This window comes from Styela clava, chromosome 6 (genome assembly GCF_964204865.1).
Source record: "Styela clava chromosome 6, kaStyClav1.hap1.2, whole genome shotgun sequence".
Taxonomy (NCBI): Eukaryota; Metazoa; Chordata; class Ascidiacea; order Stolidobranchia; family Styelidae; genus Styela; species Styela clava.
The window spans coordinates 3,509,667-3,524,433 of record NC_135255.1 but is presented as its reverse complement, the minus strand read 5'-3'; the positions used below and the strand labels follow the sequence as shown (position 1 = coordinate 3,524,433).

General features: G+C 33.1%; 2 protein-coding genes and 1 long non-coding RNA gene across 3 annotated transcripts; all 3 read left to right on the top strand.

Annotated features, from left to right (window-relative positions):
* Window positions 1–30: 30 nt before the first annotated feature.
* LOC120330691 (sulfotransferase 1B1-like) lies at window positions 31–7,377 on the top strand. Its single transcript, XM_039397581.2, has 5 exons — window positions 31–2,605; window positions 2,704–2,901; window positions 3,207–3,375; window positions 5,273–5,513; window positions 6,018–7,377. The coding sequence occupies exons 1-5, from the start codon at window positions 2,407–2,409 to the stop codon at window positions 6,372–6,374; spliced, it is 1,164 nt and encodes a 387-aa protein (XP_039253515.2). The 5' UTR covers window positions 31–2,406; the 3' UTR covers window positions 6,375–7,377.
* An 834-nt stretch (window positions 7,378–8,211) lies between these two features.
* Window positions 8,212–9,357, top strand: LOC120331256 (spermine synthase-like). The gene has a single exon (XM_039398326.2). The coding sequence runs from the start codon at window positions 8,212–8,214 to the stop codon at window positions 9,355–9,357; it is 1,146 nt and encodes a 381-aa protein (XP_039254260.2).
* A 979-nt stretch (window positions 9,358–10,336) lies between these two features.
* Window positions 10,337–13,234, top strand: LOC120331970 (uncharacterized). Its single transcript, XR_005568042.2, has 3 exons — window positions 10,337–10,777; window positions 11,221–11,321; window positions 12,632–13,234. It is a non-coding gene; the product is annotated as an uncharacterized LOC120331970 (long non-coding RNA).
* The last annotated feature ends 1,533 nt before the right edge of the window (window positions 13,235–14,767 follow it).

The window sequence follows — 14,767 nt, the reverse complement described above, 5'->3', positions numbered from 1 at the left end:
TGAAACCGTTAGAAAGCTTATATACACACATCTTCTGCAATTTCAACTGATGTCCATTTCTCCAGGCAATCTGTTTTATACTTTTTGCCCAAACCGAACAAAGCGAAGCTTAGTTTCTGAAGTTTTCGGCGATTTTAAAAATGCTCTCAATTCTCCTATTGCGCATTCATAACTCGCCGACGAGCTATTTCGTGTTGTTACATTACCTCTTGAAAACGACAAAATTTCAAGTCCACGACAATGCTGATATTATGATTACTATGGATTTCAATGTGATTTTAACCCCTAATCATTAATAGCATGTTGAATGAATTGAAACTTTGTTTCCTTTTGGTAGATAATCGTGGCGAGCTTCCATGCTAAGCGTCGCGTATATGTCAAAGATAATGATGACGCATTTCCCGCAATCGGACGAGAGTTGCGAAGTAGGTTATTGTATTTACGTAGTAGTATCAATTTAGATTTCAATCGTACACTCGTATTTAGAATATTATCTGCTATCTGGATCAATTCGATTGTGTAACATATATATATATTTGGCATCATAAATATTTTGTGCTTACCTCTGGGGGAGTCAGTGGGGTTCGTTCCGCTCAAGTACGTTTACTCAAAATTTTTATAAAATTATATTAATTTATTTATTATAATATTACATTATGGCAAGTGTTAGAACAAACTAATCAAATCTAAGTTTAGTGAAAAGTAATTTTACTCACGTTTTATTCTGTTACATAGTAGAAGAATCGCAAGCCAGGTTAAGCAGCCTTAGACAGGTTGGATAGCGAAATTAGGACGTGTTCTCCCGCGAACAGTAAATTTGTAAAACGTTTTATAAATAAAATATAAATATGTACTTCAAAGAAATATAGTTTTAATAAATGGATCCGGGTTTGGCATCATTTAGTGGTCGCCCCTACATGTTATGTGTCGGTAACGATACCAGCAGAGTTCGTTGTATATAAAGTTTTATCTCCGGCTACAGTCCGGATGTCACAACTCACTATACCTCACAACAGCTGATCGTACAATTCATGAAGAATGTGTTAGTCACAATAATCAAAATGAAATTCATTCTTGCATACGCTATTAATCGGCCACTGGTGATAAAACCGCTACAAACTAAGTTTATCGTAAAATATTTTTACCTACGGCGGAACTATGACACACGTACAAACCACCAACCACGCATACCACCAATTAAGACATTTTCTCTATTCCGATACTAATAGGAACGACAAATAAATTTTCAGTTTACTTTAAATCAAGCTAGCCAACAGTGAGATCTTTATTCAGTTCGAATTATATAATTGAGAACATTTACAATCACATGACGACTTAGCGCTTCCCAAAACTCAACGTCACGCTAAACACGTACGCAAAAAGCGCGTCAAACCTAAAGAAAGCGCGAAACAAGATACTCGATTTAACTGACTTTCGACCATGATTTTAAATTCTGTGAAGTCTTCAGTCTAGCTAGCATGTTGTAGGTTTCAAAGAGTAATTTGTTGAAAATTCTTGAAAGCTTGTTCAGCATAGCTAACTTTCGAATTTGTTCCGAGTATATGTGACTGCGAACTTACAGTTCACGGTGCGGCAAATGTTAAAAGTGTAAAATAGACCCCACAAATGTTTGAAAAAACGTAAAAGCCTGGTGTGGCGTAGTCATGTTCTTTTTTCGTGTAAGATATACAGTGTTTTAAACCAGTTAAATGGATTTATGTAGTAGAGCAGATATAGGCAGAATAGATAGTGTGTGCAGGACAACGTCATTCAGATTAATTGTTTGATTTTTGTTACGAATACCCTGAGGCAATCATATGAACGTGATGCCGAAAAATGTATATATATATATATATATATATCTGTTTACAATTTTAAAAAACAATTCCCATTGAAATTTTTGTTACAATATATTTTAAATGTTGTCATGTTGGAAAATTTTACACAAAAATTTTCGAGCAGTCTTTGAAATATTTGAGAATATATATTATTTTGATTTCTTCTTTTAAATTTAGTTCTCATATTGTTTTTCAACTGAAACTTCAGCGTTACTATGAACCGAATCGATAGCAACTGTGAACTTCAGTAAGACATGATGATAGGAGGGGCTAAAAAATGATAAGATTTATTTATTTTGCACGCCCCAAATTATTTGTCGAGAAAGTTATTATGAGTTTTTGATAATGCGGACCAAACTTTCTGGATCTTCTGTTTAATATAAAGGCTTGAACTACTTACACAGGAAGCGTACCTAAATTTTGATTTACAGATTGAAATATTTACGATTAAAATATTGAAACGATGTCATGGATTATGATTAAAATTTAAAGTTTAATTGTAACACTTTAAAATGAAGAGTATTGCCTGCAAAATTTACTTAGAATTACATTTTATTTCATCTTAAAAATGTTTTGCGTCTTTTTTTTACCAGATTATAAATCCTTATTTATACATTTATTTCATGTAGCTTTGACTGCTGTATCTATTTCTGTATTGAAAATCAAAACCATGCTTGGATTGATTGTCACATCTCTTGTCTTAGTTGCTGTAGTAATATTATACAATGCATTAAAATCAATGCGAAAATGCGATTTATTGTCTCTCGGTAAGTGCGCATTCCACACATGGAAATGTAAATATGTTGTTCGCTTTGTTTCATTCTGTTTTACATATGCTCTATTCAAATCTTCCTGTTTTGTACAGGCTCAAAGATTATGCACAAAACGAACACCACTCGGCTTATTACTTTGTTCCCTAAGTCAACAAAATGTAGAGGAGTTAAGGCATCGAATGGCCACACCCTGTTTGTTGGAAATCCCATGTTTGTATCTACATTGGAGGAAGTGCTAAAGTTGAAAGCACGAGATGATGATGTTTTTATCGCCACATACCCAAAAGCAGGTGAGCAATAAATATTCGTTGGCTACGGATATGAAGTTGAATTCCAATGAATTTTTTTTTTTTTATTCAGAATTTAGAATGTATCAAAATTAAAATATTTTTCATTTGTTTGTAATCGGAAATGTACATTTATACTGAACTAAATTGGCATAACATCGCAACAAGCCCTTTCAATCTAGAGTTATTCACAATTTGAATTACTTCACAAGCAGTACAGGAAAATGATATTTGACAATGAGAAGTTGAAAGTTTCATATATTTTTTTTATTAATTTGGAAATCCTAAAAGTTGTTGTTACCGTATAGGTACAACCTGGATGCAACAACTTGTATGGCTTATCTGTAACGACGCCGACATTGAAACATCTAGGAAGACGTCGATACCTGAAAGGAGTCCATTCTTAGAAGCAGTTGATGCACCACCGGTCCTTCGTGGAATACAGTCCGTTGAAAATTGGCCGATAAATAAGCAGAGGTAATTGTTTCAGAAATTCGAATAGATGCATTTTAGTGATTCAATTGTTGTTGTTCCAACTTTGTTACGATGAGAACATACAAATACTTCCATACGGAGAAATACAAAACTTTCAAATAATCAAGTAAAAGAAAGAAATCGCTGAGATTGTGTGTAAAATGGGAAAAAACGCTTCTACGCAGTTAAACATTTCAATAACTGATATATTCGACAATCAGAAACTAGTTAATTATAAAGAACATCAATATTTAAAAAAAATGTGCCAGTGATGAGCAGCCAGGTCATAATACCCTCAGGTCATTTGTAACACTAAGTGGACTATAGGGTTTGTTATCTACAATAGTCGAAGAAAATAGCACGTTATATGTCAAGTTATTGTCAACCAATTTTAGACATTAAAATTGCCGATTTATTTCTGTTTTCATCACTTTTGAAAAGCTACTTAACAAACCGAGTGCGATTTCTAAAAATCAACAAAATAACATCATAAACTTTATCAATAGTTTGCAGCGTCGTACAGGGCTTATGTTTAGTCCAATATATTCCTAATATATATTAAATGACTTCACTCAATGCTCTAACCTATTAACAAAAGTATTTGCCGATGACACAGATTTTCTTTCCAGCCATAAATCAATTCTAACGTTAGAGAAAAATGTTAAATTTAAATCGCTAAAAGTCAAAATAAGATACGGCACTCCACATTAAATGAAGTCACAAGGCGACACCACTTTCAAAATGACATGTAAAAAATATTTGATCAAAAACTACGGTACCGGTAGTTACTGATGGTCTTCACAACCTGCAATACAACAGAAGCTATTAGTTTTTGAGTGAAATAACATGGTACATTCCTCCTACTCACTCATTTATAAACTTTCTATCACTAGAAATCCAATTATCAATGCGTGTTGTCTCTAAGCAACCTAAACAATTATTTTCTTGTTCATTGTTGACTGACCACTGCAGCTAACCAACTGAAACCAAAAAGATAGGTTGCTGGAGTCGACTTCGATATCTGCGCGAAAATTCGACCATGGACCAAACTTCTCCCTTATTCGTCACCCCAAAAAATTCATATGGCTGGTTCTACATGAAATTATGCCTTAGCACTCGTACAATTGAGCTTTTTCAAATCATACGTTGTTGTTAAATTTTACTATAACTCAAGTTCCTCTTTGGGCCCATATTTCTTTACCTCTATTACTTAGCGATCTTGATCGGTAAGTATGTTGATAGGTATTTGTTTGTTTGTCTTTTACACTTTCGTATGTTACGCGATATCTCACGAAAGCGAGGTTGAATCTTCTCCAAATTTTGCATGTGCATTCATCATATCTCGGATCGGAAGCCTATTGATGAATGAATTTAGATGAATCATGTGGTATAATTAGCGAGTTATTAATGAGTTAGTGATGGGACACGCGGTGTCGCTGTTGAGTCAGAGCGAAGGATACACGCCGCTAGACTGATAAGTCGGCGGTCTCTGATCGCTATATCGTTTTTTATTTTTGACTCGTTTTAAATTTTGATGTCGCAGACTTTTGATGACCTAATTCTGGTCCTTCGCTTCGGTATTCTATATGTATATCTATATCTATCTATGTATAATATTTTGTTTTTGTCTGACTTTATTATTTGTGATTCCTTGCATGACGAAATAAACCTATTCTATTGTCACCCAACATCCCTTTTTATTTATTTAAAGCTAGATAACAATAGTATAGCAAATTGTACATTTACCCTATGTTTCTCTAATATATAAAACGTTCCAAGTATCTATTAACCAGTAGAAAGAAGTATCTAAACATTTACTGAAGCATTGGATTTCGCAAGATATCAAATAATTATTAAATTATAAATTATCTAATATCTGACGCTCTTTCATTTAATCAAGAATAATTAAAACTCATTATCCGTTCGATCTGCTGCCGGAGGAAGTGAGGACAAACAGAAAGGGCAAGATTATCTATGTTGCAAGAAATCCGAAGGATTTGTGTGTTTCCTATTATTTCTTCCACAAAATGGGGAATAAAATATTCGAAAACCCCGGAACATGGAGCGAATTTCTATCCAAATTTTCTTCAGGAAACATTGAAGCTGGAAGTTGGTTCGACCATAATTTGAAATACTGGAAAGTAGGTATTTATGAATAGCTTGCAAAAACCATCGTGTGTAACAGATTCTGAAATCTACCCACGTTAAAATATAATTTATAATACTGGAATAAAATCGCTTATAGACAGAAAATCCACACTAAGCCACCGACGCCAAAAGAAATACAAATATTTATCGACGTGAGACATGTTACAACACATAGAAGTAACAATCAAATTTATAATCGAAACTAACTAAAGGTTTACTGTAAAAATTGCGAAGGTAATATTCGAGGGGACCAAATATGAAAGCCCATACGATTAAACACTTTACAATTATGTTATCAATCCTAATTCCTTCTTGATTTTTTTCAAACTTTACATATTCAAGATTAAAATAGTCAAGGACCGCCCCGTTCACCAAAAAAGATTTCATTTTTTGTCACTGGAATAGCAATATTAAATATTGTTAAAGTAGTTAGTAGTTTTCAGTGTAAAACAAGAAATGGGTATATCTAGTTGACATTGTAAAAACTTCTTCTTTAGGAATTTCAGAAAGATAAAGAACGAATATATTTTGTCACGTATGAATCACTGAAAAAAGATTTGAAATCTGAAGTGAAAGCAATTTCCAAGTTTTTGGATAAAGAATTGACTAATCAGCAAGTGCAGGACATAATTCAAGAGTGTTCGTTTGATACAATGAGCAAAAACATAAATCCTGCCCTCGCGAAAGTAGGGCGTCGCCTTGGTATGAATTTTTCCCAGTTTAAATTTATGAGAAAGGGACAAGTCGGGGATTGGAAAAATTATTTTACTTTAAACCAAAATATTGTCTTTGATCATCTTTACGAAGAGAAGATGGAGGGTACTGGATTGGATTTTCTATTTGAACTTGAGTAAATTAATCTCAGCATGTGTGTTATTGATTAAACAATCTTTTGACTTGTTGATATTACCTATTTCAGTTATATTCGATATTTTATTATGGAGCTCTGTAAGATATATAATCACAAAATTAATGGAACATGTCCAGTCCCAGAGCCAAAATATCTTTGTTTCAGAGCACTATTCTTGTTCGGGGTCAATCTGATTTCAACGCTCCAAATTATATAGATTTTCCATTTCTAATTTGTGATAAAAGGGTTAATACTCTTTTTCGAAATATTATTTTATATATTGTAAAGCATTGATCTTCCTCGACTTTGAAATAATTATCAACTTACGATATTTTAACATTGAAACTGAACTATAAAGGTTTATTGACAAAATAATTATATTAAAAGAATTGATGAATTTTATGAAATTGCGGTCTCTCATTATGCACCTGGATATCTATCGCGTGAATACATACTTTACTTATACAACATTCGTTGTTGGGAAGTAAATGTAAGAGGTGCCCTCATAATTCAGCAAAAAATAATGCAAAATTAGAAAGCATTATATAGCAAATTATGTATTCAGGCCGAGGAGTTCATCCAGAACCGTAACTCAATTATACGACGTCCTGTTTTTTTTTTTTTTTTTAACTTTGGCAACCGAATTACAGGTCTTTCATTTACATTTGAGCTATTTTGCTCGTTTTTCAAAATTATTACAATTTCGCTTTGCATGAGAAAATGTTTTATTTTGCTTCATCTAGCATGGTTAAATTAAAAATTTCACATTACATTTATTCATTCCTATCAAAAGCTAAATATATTTAGCCCTCAACTCTACTTCCTACTCGTTTGTATTACAATGGAATTATTCTTCTCCGCCATCGGCAAAGATCTTCGACGGTACAATTCAGAAATGTTTTTAATTGTTGTATTGCCCCAACGGCAATCCACTCTCGAAAATTTTTGATCATATAATGGATTTCATGACAACTTTAAATAGAAGCTAATGATTCAAAGTTTATTTGTTAAGCTTAGTCTGCTGGGAATGAGAACACGGTCGTTTTTGATAACGTGAAGGTCGTTTTTTCATATAACGTCAATTAGGCAAACCAAGAACCTTATAACATATCTTTATCACACGAATTTGATATTAATCAAGGCGCATCATAAAACGATAGAACTCTAAGCTTATCCACATCACACGAACATTGATATCGATCAAGACACCTTTTTTCACGTGAAAACTCTTTGAGCTCATGCAGCGTGACTTGTACGTGGTCACGTGTTAACAATTTAATTTCTGCTTCCGCCAAATGACATTTTAATTAGAGTCGATCAGATTTGATACTGTGTTAACAACATGAAACCGCCCAAGATCACACATCGATTACATGCGGATATATAAAACATGTGTTTAAAAAAAAATTCACCAACAAGTCAATCTTGAAATGCTCAAACAATCACAGCTATGAAAATTGAGATGATTGATGATTCACTGAACACGTAGAATGATATTCGCCAAGATAGGAAAGGAAGCTTCTTTTTTGGCATGAGAGTTTAGACCTTAGTTAGTACAGTGGGAAGTAGATACTCTCAGCGTCGACTAATTTTGGCCAACTATATATAGTGTAACCACAGCGCTTTGCAGTTTGATTGTAAGTGAATCCGCTTAAAAGCTAATTGATGGATAGACTGGGTGTAGTACAGTTGCTTCTGTTTGTTTTTATTTCATTCAGTTATCGCTTATGTCAGACATTATATAATATTATCTCTTAATTTCTAAGTAACTACTCCCTATATCTCTCAATATCTTTAGACTATTATTCAATTGCTCTTTGCACCCATTACACGAGTCTAAAATGGATTCATGGCTTCTTGAGTTTCGAATGAACACTAACAAAGTGAATGAGGAAACAAAAAAATTTATGGATCAAATGAGCAAACTTATCAAGACATTGGACATGAACTGCAATCTTATGTTTGAAAATAGAAAAGATTCGATTACTGCACTTTATATGAACAGCAATGGATTAAAAGTCTTGTTGCAACAAACTGATGGCGGTCTGTTTACATTGGACATTCACGCTACAACAAGAAGGAATTCCTATTTTAAAGATCGTGTGAATCAGTTAGATGAAAATATTAGAAAATTAGACTTTGCAGAAATACCTAAAACACCTCGGTATGAAAGTCTTCCTGCTTTGAAACGAGGCCGAGAGTTTTCTTGTTACGATGTCTCCGATGGAATGATCGGCGAAAAAGATTTTGATAAAGTAGTTCTCGATGAAGTTACGTCAAGACAGAACATTAGAATTCTACACTCCGTCGCATTTGGAAATGTTTTTTATTGTAACGGCGATTTGAATCTTGCTGAATCTGACTATGAAGGATTTTCTCATGCAATGTCCGGATTTGGGAAGGTCGATTACGTCGATAAAACTGTGCTTATTCTTGGAGGAGGCGATGCATGCGTTCTGCGCAGAATCAAGGATCTCGGTCCGTCCATGATAACTGTCATTGATTATGATCAAAGGGCAATCGACGTTACAAAGATATATTTACCAACAATTTGCGGCGATGTTCTCAATTCTATGACGGGAAAAAATTATCGAATTATCATTGGAGATGCAGGAGAATATCTTGAAAAAGCTGTGAAAAATAGGTTGAAAGTTGACATTGTCATAAATGACATAACATGCATTCCGGTTGTTTCAAAAATTGATGGAAGAGAGTGGGACTTTGTGAGAAAACTTTTAAATCTTTCTATGGGAGTTTTAAAGGATGGCGGTGTGTATATAACTCACGGAGTGTCACCCAGTCATCTCCAAGCCCAAGAATCATTCGAAAATGAAATACACAAACTTGATTACTCAGTTCATTTCACCAAAGAAATAGCTACAATACCATCATATCAAGAAAATTGGCTAGTATATCTTATCTGGAAACAATTAAAAAATGAGCACTCACAATCAGATACCCAGACAAACTCGATTAATAAAATGTAAAGTCTCACATCTTCTAATAACCATAGCATTGAATCTGTTACTCTGTATTTTGATTTTAATATATGATCAAGTGTTCTCTGCAGAGGAAGATGCTATGAATATGATAAACACGTTATATTATATTCTCTATTTCTATCTATATTTTATCGCAATAAAGCAGATACCCAGGAAACCACAATCTAGTACCCTAGACTCCATATACATGTATGCTTTTGATTTTTAAATATTTGTAATCATACACGAAATAGTGATAGCTATACTAAAATTGAATTTCTACATCTGAATATATATATATATATATATATATATATATATATATATTTTATACTTTTATTATTTAGGAAAAATACAATTATGTATTACATGTAGCTGACGAAAATATACGGGGTTGATATATTCTTGATTAATTGCATTGAATAAAAACTATATATTTCTTGAAAATAAACAAAATATAAAGTTTGAAGGTTTCATCATGTTAGAACGGGATTATAGAACTTGTGAAATACAGTCAAATTATGCTACTATGAGACATTATGTAGTTCGCTATACAGGATATATAAAGGAATTACCCTGCTTGAGTCGTCTGCTTATACAAATAAGTGTAGGTATTCAACTTCTGTGGAAGGAATACCTACAATTGTTCAGAATGAAACTTGTCTATCGCCGTTCAAAATTTTTCATCGTGCTCGGTACATGAATTATTTTTATGATTAGTATATGATCTATATACTAATGATGATATAATGATGTAGCCTACATGATGATTAGTTGTTACAAAATGACACCTGTTTTTCCTGAATCATAAAACAAACAAAGTAACATAAATCCACATTCAATTTGCTCTCTAGATCATAATATTTTAACAGGTATTATCTAAATCTAGTAGTACACACGTATTTCCGGTTATGACTTGGTGTGTTTTCAGCAATATTTAAGTATTGATGATTTCCAGCACTTCTGTCTGTAGGTGGATTTGGGAAGGAGGTATAATAATGTGGCCATTGGAAATCGTAATCTTTTTGGTAGATTGTTGGATGATTTTCCAAATGGTTAGCCGAGTTGTAAATAAGTTATATCTACTTATAACAGCGATTGATGAAGCAAACGTCACTATGGGGGACTTGAGCCTTGTTTTCTATACTTCTAGTTCATTGGTTTTCAACCGGGGTTCCGCGGCACCCTAGGATTCCCCCTAGTTCAGTCCAAGGCAATTCTACATTAACATTTTCTAAAAAAATCAAATGTCTGTTAGATTTGCCACTATTACTGAACTCGCTACACTAAACTGTGGTATTATAGAGATTTTTTAGATAGCCATCCTACCCAATTCGCCAATTGGAATGTTCTCTCGATAATGTGGCGTAGAACAGAACGAAACTGGATTGGTCTAGTGTTCTAGTCGTTCTAATCTAGCCCAGTGGTGAGTGTACTTAGAATTGTTTATATTCATAAAAAAATCTGTGTCAAGAACCCTCATAAAATAATATGCTATAAATGTAGAACGTGATGAATTTCACATTTCATATCTCGGTTGCTTTTTCATTTTTGTGTACAAGATGGAATCTTCAAACAACACCCAAACAATGTTTTGAGGTCTGACTTGGCCATATATAATTCAACCCTCAAATGAATAATTAGTAATTCGGGTTCAGTCTAATTTTGGCTAAAATTTCCTGGTTCGTTGCGGGTTCAATTAATGTACTTTCGTATCCACGTAGCCTTACAATGAACAACATATACATTGAGAGAAATACTGATTAAATAACATGTTTGGATTAATTATACAGTTGTGAACCATGCCACGGGTGATACAGGCTCACGTTCAGATTTTATACTAATGATATATATATATAACTTTTTCAGGCGGCTGGCCAGAAAAAAATAACACATTTATGTTGGACGTTCAATTGTATCTGATGATGATACTGCTCAGAATGGTCCACAAACTTGTTATCAAGAGTTAGGTATGAGGAGCATATGCACAATGTATTTCATACTGTTGATCAATAGGAATAGGATAGGCACGTTTTCATATTGACATTAAAGTGTACAACAGTGGCGTATAGTGGTGCGATACTTACCCATATGTGCTATCGCAACAGTTTTAATGCTAAAACAACAGAAGCACATTTCCAGCATTTTGAAACAAAATATTCACTCCAATATTTATTAACTATCAATTTTAGTTACGCGATATGCCGACGGCGTGTCCATATCTATTTATTAATATATATTCACGGATTTGTTCATGATAAATCAATTTGTCCTTGTATATACCAGAAGTGCTTTGAATTTTGAATGATGCATTTTTTTGCATTTTCTGTCTAAAGATGAGAGGCTAGTACACCCCACGGCCCAGGGATGGGCAACTTCTCTAGTCGGCGGGCCAGATGTGGGAAAATTAAGTCCCCGGTGGGACGGATTATTACATGAACAGTATTCAAAATCTTAATCACATATTTATTCGCTAATGCAAGAAAGAAAATTTATGAATCGCGTTTAAAGTAAAGTTTAAACTTTACTAAAAACAGAGACCAAAAAACACATAATGAATTTATCATAATATACTGAAAGTGTAATAATGTAATATCATAATGTACTGATGTACAGTCAGCGGGCCGGTCAAAATCTCGACGCGGGCCGGACTCGGCCCGTATGTTGCCCACCCCTACCCCACGCTTCATCAATCATATTTGAATCAGTTTCGGGCCTGAATTTGATAATTGCTCTTTGTTACTGGTTTTGAAAGCAAAGGCTAATTTACCCATCTTCAATTGGAACACAATAGAAAATCACGTTTATCATTCGTAATATCTTGCACGAAGGTTATACCGCAGTTCAGAAGCGTGTGGATCAAATATCGAGCAGCGTTTGTTCAAGTTTGTTGATTTTGCTAGCTTTCCACCGTGGTTGATTTGAATATATTTTCTTTTATTTTGGATGGAGTGAAAATATTATTTTCATTTGTATTCTTAGTATAATTTATTTGAATTTATAAAAATATATACGTTTTGTTGCTGCTTGGATTGCAAAATTGGGCAATATAATATTAAATCACACTATTTTCATCACAAGAAAAAAACACAAAATAAACATTTTGGTCAATTCCAAATAACTTTCTGTTACATAGCCATAATCTTTCGAGACCCATCTAAAATGAATTCATGGCTACTTGAATTTAGAATGAATGTTACCAAAATAAAAGAGTATTTATGAATGAAATGAAAGGAAACTTATAAAGAAGTTGGACATAAACTGAAAGCTTGTGTTTCAGAGTGGAGAGAAGATCACAGCCCTTCACGTGAAAAGCAATAAATTAAAAGTTTCATTTCACGAAGCCGAAGAAGGCTTTTTCACATCGGATATAAACATTAAAAACATAGATAATCCTGAATTCAAAACTCTTGTTAACAAGGTAGATGAAGACATTAGAAAATTAGAGTTCACTGAAATTCCAAAAACACTTCGGTATGACAGTCTTCCTCCATTGAAAAGAGGTAGAGAATTTTCATGTTACGATGTATGTGAAGGAATCATCGTTGAAAAAGATTTTGACAAATTAGTGTTTGATGAAGTTACATCAAAACAACATATACCGATTTTACACTCAGTTGCATTTGGAAATTGCCTGTATTGTGATAATGGTACAAATATTGGCGAAAACGACTACTGAGCAACGACTTTCGTACGCTCTATCTGGATTTGAAAGAGTGGAGTATACAAATAAAACTATACTTATTCTTGGAGGAGGCGATGGATGTATTGTACGCAGAATCAAAGATCTTAGAGCTTCTATGATACCTAGATTATGATCAGCGAATAATTGATGTTACAAAACTATACTTTCGACCAATCTGGGGTGATATTCATGATTATATGACCGGAAACAATTATCAAATTATTATTGAAGATGCAGAAGAATATCTCAAAAGAGCCGTAAAAAATGGGTTAAAAGTTGATGTTATTATAAATGACATAACTTCAATTCCAGTAAGCTTGAAAAATGAAGGTAGAAAATGGATTTTGCTTAGACAACTTTTTGACCTTTCAATGGAAGTTTTGAAGGAAGACGGTGTTTACATTTGTCATGGAAACGCAACAAGATATCCTCAAGATCAAAAATTATTCGAAAATGAACTTAACGAACTGCAGTACTCAGTAACATTTTTCAAAAAAATTACTCATATCAAGAAAATTGGATAATCTTTTTTATTTGGAAAACCTCAAAAAAAATCGGTCGCCTATAACTCTATATTTATTAAATACTCAATTGATATAAGACGTTGCAATCATTCTGAAATCCTCATTACTGAGCTGATAAAAAGATATATCACTCACACACTTCACTCATGCACGAAACTGAATGGATATACTGTTTAAAATGCTTCGAATATAACAGATATTATTTCAATAAAAATTTGCATCAAAAAGGTTTCCGGATTTTACAACCTATAATTTGAATAATGAAAACTTGTAGTTGGAATATTATATTTTGCTTGAATGATGTGCTTTACCTTTAGCCACCACAATAAAAATTCGCTAGTATTCCTTAGCTCTTCGTATTGTTTCAAATTTTGTAAGCATTTTCATTTTTTTATGTTTAGGATTAACAATTTCTTTTTGGGCAATTGGACTCAACTCTTCGTGCTGTGTAGTGTTCTACATGATTTTACTCGTACCTGAAACGGTGCGACATTTTATTATATTAGTTATTTATTACCTAAACATAATACATAATAAGTAAATATTTTATATACTAATATAAAAGATACATATATGTAATATACGCAAATTGTATTATTAATTAATTGCAAATTTATTCTCTGAACAAATACCTATGTATATTAATGTATTAAAAAATGTTAACTGCAGTATAATGGCGTAAAGGTGATATAATGGTGATATTTATCATCGTAGATACTCAGACAATAACAGACAAATAGTTATATACCGAGTTTCGAAAGATTTGATACCAAGTTTTACGGCGTAAAACGAGTGTAAAGTTGACGACAAATAATAATTTGAAATTGAACTTTTGTAGTTGAACTTAATATTGGTTCAATTGTAAAAAAAAAAGATTATAAACCTAATCAAACAGAATCTAAAAGTGCCTGTCGCCACATATTTCAAGAAATTTCACAATTGGTCTAAATGTTATATAAAAAGGTTATACGAGATAGAGGAATTAAATTATCTAAGTTGGCAGGAATGTTGTATAAGCTTCGTCCCTACACATCAATGTCAACTCTACGTATATGGTATATTATGCTCTGTTACAGTCTCATATCCAATATGGCATCGCGGCCTGGGATTCAAATTGGGGGAACTAAATTTATGCAAAATAGGTCGTTTTGTACCATTACCAATGCCGGTCCACGGTCAAATTTAGACTCCTACAATTATAAGATGC

Coding starts and splice junctions, on each gene's coding strand:
- LOC120330691 (XM_039397581.2), top strand. CDS start 2,407: ATGTTTTGCGTCTTTTTTTTACCAGATTATAAATCCTTATTTATACAT. Junction 2,902..3,206: donor CGCCACATACCCAAAAGCAG/GTGAGCAATAAA, acceptor GTTACCGTATAG/GTACAACCTGGATGCAACAA. Junction 3,376..5,272: donor TGGCCGATAAATAAGCAGAG/GTAATTGTTTCA, acceptor CATTTAATCAAG/AATAATTAAAACTCATTATC.
- LOC120331256 (XM_039398326.2), top strand. CDS start 8,212: ATGGATTCATGGCTTCTTGAGTTTCGAATGAACACTAACAAAGTGAAT.